The sequence below is a fragment of the Ammospiza caudacuta genome, chromosome 4, assembly GCF_027887145.1.
Source record: "Ammospiza caudacuta isolate bAmmCau1 chromosome 4, bAmmCau1.pri, whole genome shotgun sequence".
In the NCBI taxonomy this organism is placed as follows: Eukaryota; Metazoa; Chordata; class Aves; order Passeriformes; family Passerellidae; genus Ammospiza; species Ammospiza caudacuta.
The window spans coordinates 59229484-59246532 of NC_080596.1; the positions used below are offsets into that span (position 1 = coordinate 59229484).

Consider the following 17049-nt stretch of genomic DNA (forward strand, 5'->3'; position numbering starts at 1 on the left):
TGCCGTGTGTGATGGCAGGGATCGCTGGAGTGCCCTGAGCAGCAGAGGGCTCTCCAGCACCAGCTTCTGGAAGCCGCAGAGGATCAGCCTCTATTTCTTTGGGCCAGGTTCTAACGAAAGGCACAATTCTCCTCTCTCTCCCGAACCAGTGCAGTTGTACCTCCTGACAGGGAAATCTTGCAGGGTCTGTGCAGTTCTGTAGTGCTCTTGCCTGACCCATAGATGCACACAAAGTTGCCAGCAGACTTCATGGGGCCTTACTGCATTTGCTGTTTAAGACGTTATTTTCTCACTTTTATCACCCCCTTTCTTAATACACAATATGGTGATAACCAGTGTTGTCCCTGTTTCATTTTTAGCTCATATTTTAACAACAAAGATGATGTAATTCGTTTACATTGGGTCAAAGGCATTTTTTCTTTTTCTTTGTATCAAGCCAGCTGAATTAGAAAAGGGGAAGGACAAGATTTTAGTTGCCTCTGCAGTGCTGTACTCATACATTTAAACAAATCCATGGATTTAATTAAACAACTCTTTTAATTTCTTTTTATAACTAAAAAGGCGATATCTGTGGTGCTTCAGTTTGTGTTTTATCTTTTCTCATTTGCTGCAGTTTAGCTAACAATGAATCAGAAAGAAATGACTGGCAACCAAAACTCACGGGATAATTTGCTGGCAGATTTCCCTCAAGGCCCCCTTTCCAGATACCGTAAGAAAGCTTCCTTCAACTGGAAGGAGATGGCACTTTTCATAGATGGTGAAGATGTCATCCAGCTGAAGGTAAACTTGGCAAGAATTGTAAGCATGTTTTAATTGTGCAGATATCAGTAGAACTAAGTATGGTTTTTTTTAAAGGGAGTATAGTTAATAATGCTCTGTAAATATGGAGCATGAAGGAATTTGATTTGCACAGCTAATTTTCAGAACAGAGCTGAATTTTTAAGCAATCTATTCTGCTGTGTCATAAGACATTTAATTACAGAACATCAGTACAGGGGAGAACAGCAGGTGCTACATTTCAGAATTTGAGTGTTCATTTCAAATTGAGAAATAACTATATTCTACCATATTTCTTTACTGTTTGCTTTAAATCATAGATCATGTGATTTTGCAAGGCACTTATGCAGAGCTAAGTTCAAGCCACCATCAAACAGTATTTCTGTCTTACTTTGACCTAATATCCAATGTTCTGTGCTTGCATTAATGTTTATGTGGCATTACAATTGGAGATTAGCATGTGAACCTTGCTGAAAGCTAATCCTACCAAGCAGCACAAGAGATGGTGTGGAAATGCATGACTTGGAGATATAGGAGGAGAAAGAACTAGCTTTCTGAAGGTGGTGTAGATTTAAGTAATCTTGAATCTTCACCATAATTATAAAAATCCTAGCAGGTAGATCACAGAAATTAGAAAGGCCTGGTTTTGTCTGGCTGGTGTCTGTTACAGCAGAGATAAAACCTGAAGTGTTCTGTGTCTGGAGTTTCAAAGCTGTGTGGGCATGTAGAGATGTTTACACAGAGAAAGGGAATGACTGCCTTTCAAAGGAAAGCACAGAAAGTCTGGGTTTCTTCCTTCTTATTAAGAATTATTAAGAATTATAATACAATTAAGAAGGTGTGGATGTGTTGAAGACACAGGTCTGGGATAAATAATGCCATAATATATTACCTACTACAGAAAGGATCCAAATTACAACGTTAAAAGATGCACAACCCCACATTGAAGGGCTGCATATGGTGGTTCCATTAAATGGAGCCTTTTTTTACTTTCATCTGGGAGCAGAGCAATTGTGGTGGCCTAATGGTTTTAACATCATGGCATATTTCTAACTGACTGTAAGCCCTGGAGTTTTACCTTTATCCTCAGACTGAGGGACTTTTGCCTCTTGGATTCTGCCAGCAGCTTCATGTATTGAGATAGTGAAGCTGCTACACAAAGCAAGTAAGTTTTACCATACTGTTCTTGTAGATTCAGAGTGAATCACTTCATGGTGAAGGAGATGTCATAAAATTTAGCTGCATGAGCTGTATATATGACAGATAATTTAAATATATTTCCAAATTCTCTGGAAATTTTGCTTTTTAAGTTTGTACCTTGCAGCAAACAATTGTAGTTTGAGACCCAGTGTTACTTTGAAGGAAGTTAACAGGTTTTGTTAATGGTTTTAGGTCAATATTCTCATGTCAGTTTTTTCCTCTCCAAGAACAGAATCTTCTCTGCTCTGGAAAATGATCCTCTCTTTGCACATCATCCTGGAGAGGATTTGTGCCGTGAGAGGTACCAGGAGCTGACCTTCCTGCGCTGTAAAAAGCTCTTTGAGTACGAGTTCCTCACTCAGCAAGAAGCGATGGCGGACCCATTAAGGCTCTTTCATATGGTGATCTTTATAGGAATGTATGATTGGTCTCTGTGTCTCAAGTTTTTCTTACATTCTGGTGTAAGTACAGTTCAATGGCTATAGTAGTGTATGTTTGAATTTAAGTAACTTCTAATACCATAATTCTGTTGCTTTGTGCCTATTTTATTAAAACTTGATCTTTTCCTCATCCTTTCTTTTCAAGAATGGTATTAAGTTTTAACTGTTTAGAACAGTTAGAGAGCTCTGGGTAATCTTTGTTGTTAAATCCCTGTCTCCACTGGAATCCCACCTGGAAAGTAAAGTTGAAACAGTACAGACAGAGATACAGAAAAAAAATAAATTATGCTTTCTTTTGTTTACTCCTCTGCTTCCTCTTTAGGGTAGCCAAAGAACTTGGTTGTTGGTGGCTGTGTGTTTGCTAAAGATTTGCAGGTATCAGAAACTTACCTGCTTGAGCCCCAGTGTCTTACTGAAGGGCAGAATCCAGAAGGGATGGAAAGCAGTTTAAAATTTCTCACTGGCAGCAGTGGCTGAATTCTGTTAATCAGTTGTTTCCCAGATGGGTCTCTCACAAAGAATGCTCAACATAGCTGGTCAAATATTATCAGTTTAATAAATTAATTAATATTACTACTCACACAGCTGGGGACCATCTAGGAATTAGAGTTTTGTTATGTGAATATCTATGTAGGAAAACTGAAGGCAGCTTTCAAATCAGCATTCTTGTTTGATCCTGAAGCACCTACTTTCAGCTCCCAATCTGTTTGCAGTAAAATGAACTAAAATAGTCTTTAAGTTTTCCTTTGCTCAAGGGAATATCACTAAGGACAAATGGAAAGTATTTCTAAGCAATTGCAATGAAGGCTTGAACCAGTTAGAGCTGGGACAAGTTCAGTCATCTGTAAAGGGCCTTGACATGATCAAATCCTGACTTACCTCTCCCAGCTATAGTCTAATTATAGTTTACTATGCAGCCCACTTTCCCTGGTCTCTTTATTGGACATCACTATTAAAAGTCATGTGCAACTTGTGCTTTTCATCACAGGGCACTGATTTAATTCATTATTCTGTTTTTACAGTCATTTGCAGGTTCAATTATGAGTGCTTCTAAGAGACTTGCATACGTTTTGGAACAAGCTTATAGCATGGAGGTAATTTTTTCTAATAATTTGTGAGAAATGGACACTATTACAGCTGTGTTTGCACTATTTGCAGTTTTAGTGTTATTTCTGATCTCTTTACATACCTAGGTACCTCTAAATAGCAAAAGAAAAGGCCATGGAGCAGATTCAAGCATTGAACTCTGACTGTCCTTACTACTAGCTCATAAACCACTTCCTGATATGTTTTTGACTATCTAAGTTAACATGCAGAGAAAATTTGGGAACTTTTCCCTAAAGGAAGTATAGATAACATTACACCAGTTCAGGCTCTGTCCAGAGTCATTTAAGACTATCCTACTAGGATACTCTTAACCTTGATGTGTTGCCATAAAAATTCCCTTCTAATGCTATAAAATGGAAAATGTCTTAATGCCAAAGAAACACCACATGGAGTTCCGTGGGGACTTGGGACCAAGCACTCTGCAGAATAAATGCAGCCTTTCTGATACAGAAGGTGCCAATCCTAAACATTTTCTCCAGTCTAGGCCATGTGGGCAGCATTTACTGTCTGGCCAGACCCTCTGATTTTGCAAGATAAATATTTTGATTGCACTTTAACTGAGCCTTGTGCTTCTTTTGTTGCTCTTTATCACTTCCAGTTTTGTTTTAGTTTGGGTTTTTTTGCCAAGTTAGTCTCTAATAGCTGAATTTGAACTCATTTGAAAGTCTTGCTGTTTCAATTAATGTAATAAAGTGGTCTTGAACTGTGCCCTCTGTCTCCTAATTTAGATTTTTGGTTGTTTTGCTCTGACTGAACTCAGCCACGGATCTAACACCAAAGGCTTGCGGACTACAGCCACGTTTGATCCCAGCACTCAGGTTAGTCCTTGCTGCACACTGTCAGCCAGGCTGCCTTTCCATACTAACTGTGTGAGAAGGAGTTGGTCCCTGCACAGGCTTCAGCTCTCACAGCTGAGACAGCTCTCAGTTCTTTACTTGAACTCACAGCTCAGTTTAACCTAAGATCTAGGAAATGCTTCCCAGTCCATTAATCTGCCTTTTTTTTTAAACTCCTTAAATAAGCAATTAAAAAAGTTGAGTTTCAGTCTTTACAATGAGATAATGAGCTTTTCGAGCTCTAATTTTTTTCCCTTACTACATGTGTTCTCTCTAAAGTTGAACATGATAAGAGAGATTTCAGGTGCTGGAGTGCAGTATAGAATAAATCCTGGCAGTTAATGGATGTTTTCAGAACATTGCCAGGGTGGTGAAAAAAAAATCTGTGACCTGATTTTTATTATTTATATAATTTTCTTTTTATTTGCTCATTACAGGAATTTGTCATCAATACACCTGATTTTGAAGCTGCAAAGTTCTGGGTTGGTAATTTGGGGAAACATGCCACTCATGCAGTTTTGTATGCCCAGCTCTATACTCCTGATGGACAGTGCCAAGGATTGCATCCCTTTATTGTACAGGTAGGGTAGAAATATTGTTAATAATTTTATTCTTTTGAGGAAGAGTGGGTTCCAATTAAAGACTTGTTATGCTGTTATTTATACCTGACCAGCAGATTCTTTATTTAATACCTTTGCATTTTATTGGAATTGTAACCAGGATACTTTTTTTAAATGTTCACTGATTTTATGAAGGTTGTAGAGCTGGTTTTATACTCCCAGTTTTCTGCAACACCTTCAGAAAATATAGAAGAGCTGAAAAGTCTCCAGATGATATTGGTACTTGTATAGATAGAACTCATCTGTGTCATATGAAGTCCTGAAACTCTTGTACAGGACTTAAGATGATTTATGTGTGCCAGTGCTTCATGCTGATCTACATGAAATCTGCAAACTTCTACCACAGAAATAATTTTATAGAATTAAAGGCATCAGAAAATATGTAGAAAATATGTTGGTGTAGTACAAAACTTGTACATAGTAAAATGTACTAGACTAGCTGCAGACTGAACAAAGTTTATTACAGAATTGTAATATTTCAGAGCTGATTGTTACATAAAAATTCCAATGGTTTCTGCTTTGTCTGTTTCTGAAGGAGGTTTCAGTGGTAATCTGATGAGAGCAGTCATCATTGTTAAGTGATATTTAAAACAGTGATGTAATTAATGTCATATTCCAAATTAATTTTCATTAAAGTATCTGTGTCCTGAATGAGAGGATGCATAAGTACAAGCTATATGCAGGATTATGTGCTTGAAAGAAACAGTCTCTTTATCATTAATATCAGGGTACAAGTTGGGAATATTTTCAACCTTGGAAAAATTCAGTCAATAGCTTTCATTACTCTGTTACTGAAATGTTTTTGTTTCACTTCTGTACAGATTCGAGACACAAAAACTCTCCTACCAATGCCAGGTGTGATGGTAGGAGATGTAGGAAAGAAAATTGGGCTGAATGGGTTGGATAACGGGTAAGTCAATACATTTGAAAGAGAAAACATTCTAGGTTATGTCATACTGCAGTGGTGCAAAGATCCCCTGGATCTATTCTGTCCTTACTCCTGAAATGTTCACTAGTGGTTTAAAATTGTTGATATTTCTGAAAAAAAAACCCAGATTGAAAGATCTTGATTTTCAGTATTTTCTGTCTGAATATTAGCAGCCTTTCAGCCTTTCTCACTCTTTAAAATGTGAAGTGCTCCTGGTATTTTGTGAATATCCCCAGGTAGTCTTGCAGTTACAGACTCTTCAACAATAATAATGGAAAAAAATCTAGTAAGTTCTGGGTAAAGAACTTTAGCAGCTTCTGCACAGCTCTGGATGTAAGACTTTAATTATTTTTTCTGTTGATTTCCAGCCCACAGGAAGGCTAATGGTGGTCCCCAGATAAGGTTTATTTTCAGTAAAGATTACGATAAATGAGACTAAAGAGAGAAACTATGTCTCTTGTTTAAACCGTGGGATTTCCAGATTGCAGCCAAGAAATAGAATGCTAGTTATTTTCTTCTGTATTGTGTGTGTACAGTTGAAATAAAATCGTACCTGGCTCCATTTCTTAGTCATGGACTCCAAAGGCCTTTCTGTGTCTGCTTTAATAACCAAAGGTGTTTGATGAGGAGGAGATAAGTGAGAAAACAAAGGTATATTTCTGCATTACAACAGTCATTACGTAAAAGTTATTTAAACTGTTAGATTAGTTACATAGCTCTGTATAAAGACATAAACTTTAAATGGCAAAGAAAGGTTTCACTTCCTTATGCCTCAAATTTAATTCTTTCTGTTGATTCAGTTTGTTACAGATTTTTCTATTGTCCTTCAAAACAGATCATTGCAGTAAACACAGTATAGACATCTGAAAGTATCCTGGTTTCAAATATTATGGCATTGACTGTATTTCCAGAATGTTGTAGGAATTTTATGGTTATTTAGCTCATTATCGTTGATTCTCTGTTTCCTGAAGACATGGAAGAAATAAATTTTAAAGACCTGAAACAACCCAAAATTAATTTGTAGAGGAAAACTGTAAGAAAGACTTGGAAAACAGGGATATTTAAGGTTTGGTGGGTATTTTTTTTCTGCTTCTGCATTACAGACTAGTAGCCACCAGATGGCACAGCAGCACGGGCCTGAGTAATCTAAATGTTAATCAACTTCATATTTCTATAGAAGTATTTAAATTCTGCTGTTCATTCTTATATTGCAATATGGATTTATGTGCAGCACAGGAATGAAGAGTATGCTTGATATGTGACTTTAAATGTACATCATTTTAAATCCTTTTCTCCATTATCTACTGGAAAAAAAATAGAGTATTTATTCAAATACAGATAACAACTGATAAAATTTGAAATTATAATCCATAAAATGCTCTTTAAGTGAGATACCAGTGACTCTCTATCTTAATGTCAGATAAAGTCCCTTATCTATCATATGTCATTTCAAGCAGTCATAGAGCATTCCTGTTTACTTTGTATATGTTGTTTTAAGAAAATTATTAGTTCAAACAGTAGTGCCCAAAGAACCCCAGTCATGGATATAGATCTCTTAAATATGCATTAAGATAGTCCCTGCATTAGAAACCTTAAGACAGCACTTGCAGATTAAGAAAGAAGTATGAGGGAGCCCAAGCTTACCCATAGATACCCCTCATTTAGCTAAAAACTCCAGTGTCCTGTGTTCCTAAACTACTTTAGCTGCTTTGTTTTTTGGAGAAGTCTAAGACTGCAGGCAGGCCAACATTGTTGTCAAGAACCAGGGAACCAAGTTTTGTTCTGCAACGTTCCTGCACACACTGAGAAGTCAGAAGTGTCAGGGCTTGGAGATATCAGCTCTCAGAGGCACATGAAGGTCTGGATGGGGACTGGAGAGGAAGTTCTGCATTTGTGTGCAGAGACAGCAAGCCATGCCACCCTAGAAAATGAACTCTTGGTTGCATGATCTGCAAAATGCCAGGATTCACAGGGAGATATTTCACCACATACACCTTGTCAAGGTATTCTCCTTGTCCATTTAGCAATCTTACACCCTCATTTGTCTCAGAGAAAGCACAGGCTGGTGTAAGTCTCCACTACGTGTGCTGCCAGGTTATTTTGAATGTGTCGGTGAAGTCTGGTTCAGCTACCATGAGCACTTAGTAAATCAGGTCTGTTTCCATGTAGTTACACTCAGGATGTGTGGTCACAGTGGAGATCAGAGTCCGACATCTCTGACAGATGTTTGCTTTTGTTCCTGTGCTTCAAGAAATTTATGCTAATAATTTTCAGTATGGATACAGGGAGTTTAGTTCTTGAATGTTAATGAAGGTCATGGGGAAGAAATTCCAGAGCCTCCTTAGAAAATGCAAGTTTGAAGAAAACAGAGTAGTAAGAAAACAGAGTAGTTGATTGTAGTTGTCCATTCTGGCTTTGAAAAACAGTTATTGTCTTGGGTTATTTGGCTGAAAGCTGGTTTCCTGCTGATGCAGAGTATAATTTTTTTAGTAAGAGAAAGAATGTCAGAAATAATGTGGAAATTTTTGCAGTGTGAATCCATTTCTAAAATTATCTTTCCAAGTAATTCTCATAGTTTCATAATGTGGATGTCCAAAAATCACATGGTGTTTGCAGGTCTTTGTAACTTTAGCTGCCCTGACAAAAAAAGACAAAAACACTGTAAAATATTTTGAAATATTTTTTTTCTCTAGGAAATTTACAATAATTTCTGTAATCAATGCATAAAGGGATAAAAATAGAACTCTTTTTTTTCTTATGGAAAGGATAAATTGGGCTTGTGTTTTGTTACTGCAGTTAAATCAGACTGCCACCAGGGGATGTAAATGCTTCAGTCTTTATTTTATAATATTAAAATGTCCACCCGTTGCCAGTGCTCTGGCAGTCTTTGAAATATGCTGCTCACTGAGGACCCAAAATGGTAGTAGCTGAGGGAAAAAAAAACCTACTGAAAAGATCCCTGAGTATTTGGGATTTCAGGAGCCTTTCAGTAAAATGCGTGACAGGCATAAGGAGTGGAGGGGTGGCACACACATAAAACAAGAGCTGGGCTATGTGTTGATGTGCATTTCTGTTTCCTTCCTTTGATGTGTTTTTTTTTTTGGTGGTGGATTTTTTTTGTTTGTTTGTTTGGGGTTTTTTGAGGGGGCAGGGTGGGGAAGGATGTACCTTGGGTACTGGAACATTGCCCAGATTGCCCATTAACTCAGTGCACATCAGTAAATGACACTGAATTGGTGGTGAACCATTTTCATGTCCAGTTATAACAAGCAGCAAATTTCTGCTTTCCCCTCTCCAGAGATGGAAATGATGCCCAACTGTATCTGCATGGGGAAGAATGAAAATCAGCTATAATTGTATTTCTGAAGTAGTGCTTACCATGCCTCTCTTTGAAAAACATGTTCTGAGCTCATTCAGCTGTGTCCACTGATAACATGTATGCAGTCTGTTAAGCAGATAAAACCCTTTGTAAGGGAAGAACTAGAGAAATGAAATTGTCATTTTACCTTAAGCCTTTGTAGGGGAGGAAAGGGTCTTTCTAGAGGAAGAATTGTTAACTGGATCTAATGATAATTGGGGGCTTGGGAAAACTGATGTGGTTTATTGGCTGTTTAACAGCCTTTCATGTACAATTAAAATGTAATCAATCTTTACACGCATACAACACACTAAGATGTTCAGCATATTCTCTAGCAATCAACGAGGCCAAATTTAGTGTTCTGGATACTGAAAACAAAACAGAATGCCCAAGAAGATATGAGTAAAGGGGATTTATTTGATAGAAAAGCAATAAATCGCATAAAAGAATCCTTCTGGGAAGAGGTGGCTCAGAAAGCCCTCACTATAATTCCTTATATATTTACAAAGATGGGATATATCACATGACTTCCAAACCTTTACCAGTTGCATTTAAATGGTTAATTCATACTTTATTTCTTCATTCCTATTTCAGCATTACTGCCAATAGTACATTATGATGCTGCTGTTACTAGTTTAAGGACAGAACAATCAGTCTAGTCCTTTTTGTCTTCTACTACTTATCCTCTTAATGTTCATTTAGATTTTGCAACTGTTGCAGTTATTTCACCAGGAAGATAGGAGCTATAATACATGGTTGAAGCCTAAATAGTCTTTGGAACTTCATCTTTTAATCTGGAACAGTAGTTCAGTGAAGATATCCATAATCAGCTTCTTTGGTTATTTGCTTCTACTTCCACACTACCTTTTTCTTTCTGCTTGATGAACATTTATGTAGCTGTAGGGGAACTGGAACTGCATGAAAACTAATGAAAAAACCCTACCAGTTTTTGTAGTCTTCAGTCAGATAATTTGTCAGGTTTGATTCACTGCAAGACCTTAGGAGTGGCTGTTTTGGTACAGGAAAAAGAACAGCGATGTAAGAAATCAAGTCTAAAAATCAGTCCTTCTTCCCAAATAAACAAGCTTGGGCTTGTTTAATATTTTTATTGACTTACAGCCGTTCACCCAAGTATCAAACAGTTGTGATAGCAATAGCAATGAAGTGGCTATAGATGAAAAAAGAATGTTCAAATGCTTGTGCCTGTATTTACGTTATCTGAATACACCATGAACACTTCAGTCCTTGTGAAAAGTGCCACTTTCACAGTTAAAACTGTGTATTTTGCAAACACATCTTGCATGTTTACAGTTTAAGTTAAAGCTGTGCTTTTTGCAGCAGAATCATTGACATTTCCCTGCTTTGCCCTCCTCCTGTCGTTTCTGCAGTCAGAGTTGGACACTATGTGAGTATATACAGTGTTACTGGGCTGTGGTCACATTGCTGCAGAGTGCTGCCTTATCCCCTCATTTTTGTCATGTTCATGTGCCTCAAAATTCTACAGCAATAGCTGCTTCACACTGAAAGGCACTTGATGTGGGTGAAAATGGGGAAATGTAGACTTAAATCTGGTCACACATTTGTTTTTTGATGCACAGAAATACAGCCTCACATCTGCAGTGAACTTCAACCAGCCATTTTTGTTCCTTAGCAGAGCTCTGTCAGCTCTTGACAGCTGCAAGAGTCTGCTCATCCAGAGTTCCTCACAACATGAGCTGGACTGTAAGAACTTAAAGTGAGTGAGTCTTTGTGTGCCTGTGAAGTCCATTAGGTTAGGATTAGGAGGCCTATAAACTATGTTGTTTTATCATTGTTATTGAGCATTACTGTACAGGGCTGCATTCTTACATTACAGCCTTGATTGTAGAAAATAAAACTAAAATACTGCCACACGATTTCACTGTAAGAGTAACTATTCTCAGCTCTAACCTTTCTGTGAGTTCAGTCTAGAATATGTGGCAGTTTTCTTTTCTTCTGCAAGTTTTTAATCAAACCTCTGAAATGTTACTCTTCCCAAGGTTTAGTGTATCCCATAAACAGCCCTGATATCAACTGACTCACAGCCTTCCAATACCATTCACCTGGTTTCTGTTTCTGGCTGGAAGTCTGGCATTAGAGATGATTGCACCATCTCTAAGGTAGTCAGTAACAGAAGCTGGCAGAAAAGGATTTTAGTGAGTCTGAAGTTCACCAAAGCATGTTTGAGCTATTTGTACTATAGGTAACAGTTTATTACTTTAGTACTGGCAAAAGGAGCTTGTAGCTTTTCCAGCTGCTCCTCTTTTATCAGCTTTGCTGCAGACCAGATGAATTACTATTGCGTGATTTAAAGTCAGTGAGATTAACTTAGTTTGAAATGTTCCCTAAACTACTGGCCAAGGAACCCAAACAAGAATGCTGCTATTGGAATGGCACTTTCCTCTGCTCAGCTGCTCTTGGTTGAAATCTATGTGACACAGGTTTTTTTTATCTGTGGTAAAAAATGTGTCTACAGGATGCAAAATTGCACATTGCTGTAGAGGCCTGTGATATCTATTGAAAGTGACAGCTGTCTGTCTTGCTGAGAGGCCTTAATCCCAGTCACGCTATCTGCTGTGCTGAAGAGGCCCTAAGTAGGGCAGCTTTTAAACCTCTGGTCTTGTCATCACTGTGTGAAATTTAGCCATTTTCCAAACTTGCTGGTACATGATATCCCCATGACTGTGTATACAGTTCCATTATTGTAAGATATTTCTTCAATTCTTTAAGGAGATTTTTCCCCTAAATGCGTTGACAGATGTGAGCCAAGTCCATGCTTCTAGGCTAATAACCATTAAAAATGTGATCATTGACTTCATTAAGTCTTACTATTTATTTTTAATATGTTCCAATATCAAGTTCCAATTGGCCAGTATGTCTAACAATTCCCAATAGCGAAGTTCTTGGAGAAGGAGCATAACAGCAGTTGGCAGCAATCTCACAAAGTCACTTAACCCACCAGTCCTGTGAGGTTCTGCTTTTATTTTCAACACTTGTGCTTATAGGCAAAATATCTTATTCCTTTACACATGGAAATTTGCTGTTGAATTTTTAATTGCTAGTTCTGCTGCTCTGCTTTGCTTCTTAAAGTCTTTGCCATCTGATATGTATATCCATATATTTTTATATAATATTATCTGTAATGGATAATATCAAGGGAAAAAATCTAAACTTTAAAAACCTGTTACTTGAATTCATTTTGATTTTAAGAAAATAAGCTACCATATAATGAGAGGAAATTCAATATTCTGGTTCACTAGCTGTGGGTGAAGTTATTAAAGAAGGGTGTGCTTGTACTTTTTAATCATAATAATTTTAGGTCATCTTTTATGTGGTACAGAATTAGCTTCCTTATATTTGTGTCAGACAGATTATAATAAAACTTTCTTGAATGTTTTTCACTCTTTCCAACAGAAGACTTCCCTTAGATTTAACTGTTTGGGATTGTATTACAGCAAGTGAAAGTGGATAAAATCGTTTAGGTCATTTTGGGAGCTGTTTTGTTCAGCACACATCTGTCACATGTTTATTATGAGTAGGCTTGGAATTCCTGAAAGTAGGCAATTGGTATGTAGGTTTAGAAAGCAGTAGCTTTCAGTTTGCTTTTTATAAACACTTGAGTCTCAAGCACAGGTCAATATAAAAAAATTTCTACAACTGCACAACTTGGCTTAGTGAATACGCACTACAGTGTAAAACACAACACGTAAGAGGGGATAATTTGCCATTTTATTAATTGTCCTTGTCTCCCAGGTAACAAATGACAGAACAAAAGGAAGTGTCCTCAAGTGCTACCAGGCAAGGTTTAGGTTAGATGCTGGGAAAAATTTCTTCACTGGAAGAGTGTTAAGACATTGAGATGGGCTGCCCAGGGAAAAGAGGTGGAGTCATCATCCCTGGAAGGGTTCAGAAGATGTGTGAATGTCACACTTGGGGACGTGGTTCAGTGGTGAACATGGTACTGCTGGGGAAATGGTTGGACTCTGATATTGAAGGTGTTTTCCAGCCTAATGATTCTATGAATGCTGCCATGAAATCTTACCATTCATCACAATCAAGGCTAAGCATGTTCCAGATATGTATTTGCAGAGAGAAAGCCTAAGAACTGGAGCCCTTTGAAATATGGTCTAATATGTGCCCCAAAGATTGCATCATCTCTCTGTTATGTCAACTCTTCCTATAGTCTGGCTTATAATTCCAGTTTTTATCACCCATTCAATAGCTTTTTAAAATAATATTTCATTGCTTCCTTCCATGCATCCCTTCCTGCTTGGGAGGGATCCTTATAAACATCCATGGAGCTGTCTTAATTTCATCACTCTGATTTTTAAAATTCTCATTTGACTTAATGGCTTGTAAAAAATGATGAGCTGCTGGTGTGCTGTGACTGGCAGGCATCCTGTCAGGGAAATATTCTTCAGTAATTAGTGTCTGCTTCACTGTTTGAACATAGTTGTAGCTTCCTACCTTATGCTTGGATTGTAAGATCCTAGGAGGAAGCATCTTCTTGGAATTCTGTGGGTGGACAGCAACTGTGAAAAATGAGTATAAACTAGAAACCTAAACCTTGCCACACACACACTTCTGTAATTAAAGTAATGAGTAATAATAATTTAAAAGCTCAAGTTCTTTCTAAGGTTCATGCTATTGCTTAAAAATATTGGTTGTTGTACAGTTTTAGTTGTGATTCTTTTTGGGTTTTAGGGAGCAGAGAATGTGAATTTCGCCAAAAGATCTTTCTGGAAAGATATTTTGTAGTTTCAATGATATGAAAAAAAAATTAACATAGATGGAAATCAGATTTTTGGAAAATCTGAATTTGCTTCTATTACTAAGTAGTGTAGTCTCACTGAAATTGGCATTTAACAAAGCATTTATTGGAGTTGTTGAGGCAGCTGGTGCTTGGCTGCCTTGGCTTAGGATAGCACACCTTTCTCTGTGTCTAAGTCTGAAAATACTCTGTATCTCCAAGGCTGAATAAATTCAGTATTCAGATATGTTTCCTTGGAAACAACTCATAATTTAAAAGCACATGCAGCAATGCAGCCCTTATGTAATTTATTAATGTGAAAGACCTGGCTCTTGTGAGCCATATTAAACAGATCAGCCTTTATTGGCAGGAAAAAGGAATTTTCTTTGATTACAAATACAGCTTTTCAAGTGCTATTAGATAGTGAGATATTCGTGAGTGGGGTTGATACCGCTGCTATTGTGCCAAATTGTGCTGCCCATTTGGATGAAAAAATTCAATCACTTTCTTCCTGAAGAATATGAATACTCAGGACATTCTCCCTATCTTAAGAACTTCCATCCTCATTGCTGCTAGAGTGCTGCAATTTAGAAGGGGTTATGCTGCTCTTCCTTTTCTAAGATACCACATTTCAGGGAATAGAATTCCTAACTTGAGTTTAAACAAAGGAAAATTTTCCTTTCAGTTCCTTCTCAGAGCACTATTTCAGCTATGTCCTTATTTGTATTGCAGTAGAATGAGTGATCCTCACTGGTCTATATTTTAGACTCATAAAAATATATAGTGTCTCTATTCCAAAGCAGTCTCCAGACTGGAATAAACAACACCTCAGTTAAGAATACAGTTCTGCAGAGTTGTTTGAGGCAGGGAATTATTTGGAATGAGAATGGCCCAGTCCTGTTCTAGGTGGCAGAAGGAAGTGGTGCATCTTCCCAAGCCTTTTAACTGCTGAGATTCCAACCTAGCCAACCTAAGTCATGCAGCCTGAGAATTCAGTTCAGCTTTCTGAGGTGTCAGTGAAAGTACCTGTCAAACTGCCTGTGTACAAGGTCTCTGATAAGTAACTTTACTTGTGCCTTCCCTCAACCAGAATACATTACTTATCCTTCCATTCTTTTTTACTTCTTTCCTTACAAAGCTGCTGAAATGGTCTCCTACAGTCAATGAAGGGGGTTTTGTTGGTTTTGTAATCATCATCTTTTTAAAACAAAAGATCAAAAGTCAGAAGAGTTATAACAAATAATTTCTCTTCTTGAATTTATTGTACTGCTCTGAGTCTGAAAGTCTTTTTTGTCCCAGGCATACTTCCCTAAAATTGCCTATTTGGCCTGATGGGCTCTGTTTTCAGTTCACTGATATGCCTGAGATAATTTTGCAATCCCCTCTTTCTTGTGACCTTTTTTCTGTAATACAAACACCTCAGACTATGTAGACATAGATTTTATACTGTTTGTGTATTTGTTTAAACAGATTTGCCATGTTCCACAATGTCAGGATACCAAAAGAAAACATCCTGAATATAGCTGGAGATGTCACAGCTGAGGGGAAGTACTCAAGTTCTATCAAGGTATGAAACAAGATCTTGTTTCATTAAATATACAAAGGTATAAGTAGGTTGAGAAACTGTGCAATGGGCCTCTTATGTTAGGAAGACCTGAACTTAAGAAGGCTGTTGGCAATTTCACATGAGGTATGAATGTTGTTTTTTTAATTTAATTTCAGAGATGTCTCAACTCACCTTGCTGACCTTACTGAACTTTGTGGTTTCTGCATGACCCCACTGATCCCAAAGAGTTTAGAGTTTGACTGTGTTCAGGCAAGACTATTCTGAGTCTCACCTGAATGCCTCATCTGAACGAGTCAGGAGACAAAATTGACAAAATTGCTTCTTCTCATGTTACCAAGTTGCATCTTTGTGGGGGTAAAATGAAATGTTAGCCTCAGCATTCATTCTGTGCCTTCTATTCATTCAGGAGGTTAAAGAACGTTTCAGTGCAGCTCTGGGATCCTTGTCCAGTGGCAGAATTATGATCACAGGACTTTCCACAACCAACTTAAAGCTTGCCTTGGCAATAGCCATTCGCTTCTCAGCAGCTCGCCGTCAGTTTGGACCCACTGAGGATGAAGAAATACCTGTCCTTGAATACCAAACACAGGTAAACACTTTGGAATTCTATCTACAGACTTCTATGTAATGAGACTCACATTCAGAGCTACTGCAGATCACAGTACGGACTCTGAAGTTAGTGAAATTAAAGTTGTCTCTGTGTCACCTGAAGCATCATTCCAGTACAGCTGTGGGGGTTCATTCCAGCTCAAAACCTTCTCCTGGCATGACCAGGCTTTTAGAACAAGTTCTGGAAGAGCAAAACCAAAAAAAATAAATTCATGTTTTCTCTGAAGTAGCTGGAAGCATTTGTCTTCTAAAGTAGTAACCTTGTAAGAGAAAGGCTGTCTTACATACACATGCAAAAGTACTGCAGATGTAGAAAGTAGAAAGTAGCATTTGTTTCAAAATATCTGTGCTTCTTTTGTTTCTATGCTGTTTCTCATTTGTAGCCTGTGTGCTTTAAAAGTATAGAACTCAATAACATTCATTGTGGAAAATTCTCAAGCTAATAGTGATTTAAGAGGATTATAACCAAGGTTTACCTGCAGTTGATGCTAATGAGAAACACTTTTTGCTCTGAAAAAAATAAAACAACTGTATGTAGAATAACTGGGAAACCTCAGATCTGCTGAATGACAGAGGATATTATATAAAAAATAGCGAAAACAAACCTGCCCAGTTGGTCCTTGCAGTGTGGGTGCCTTTTTCCAGGTCAACACTTATCTTGCAATGTTGAAACATTTCTTTGAATTTCTGAAAACTGGTGGAAGGTGCCTTCCTTCCACTATTTCTGGAAAAGCCAGGGTCTGCTTTCCACTGTTCTTTGAGTCTCTCAGTTTCTCCCAGTTTTGGCTTGTTCTGTGTGTTCCACTTGCTGAAACTCTCATTCCCTTCTTCCTTTACAG

General features: G+C 37.7%; 1 protein-coding gene across 1 annotated transcript in view; it reads left to right on the forward strand.

Moving 5' to 3' along the window:
- The window catches only part of ACOX3 (acyl-CoA oxidase 3, pristanoyl), a 31884-nt gene that overhangs the window by 1745 nt on the left and 13090 nt on the right, over positions 1-17049 (forward strand). Inside the window, exons 2-9 of the mRNA XM_058803164.1 lie at positions 614-780; positions 2205-2438; positions 3440-3511; positions 4253-4342; positions 4798-4941; positions 5802-5890; positions 15505-15601; positions 16008-16190. Coding sequence (XP_058659147.1) covers positions 625-780; positions 2205-2438; positions 3440-3511; positions 4253-4342; positions 4798-4941; positions 5802-5890; positions 15505-15601; positions 16008-16190 — 1065 coding nt within the window. The 5' untranslated portion in view covers positions 614-624. The remainder of the gene's footprint in view (positions 1-613; positions 781-2204; positions 2439-3439; positions 3512-4252; positions 4343-4797; positions 4942-5801; positions 5891-15504; positions 15602-16007; positions 16191-17049) is intronic.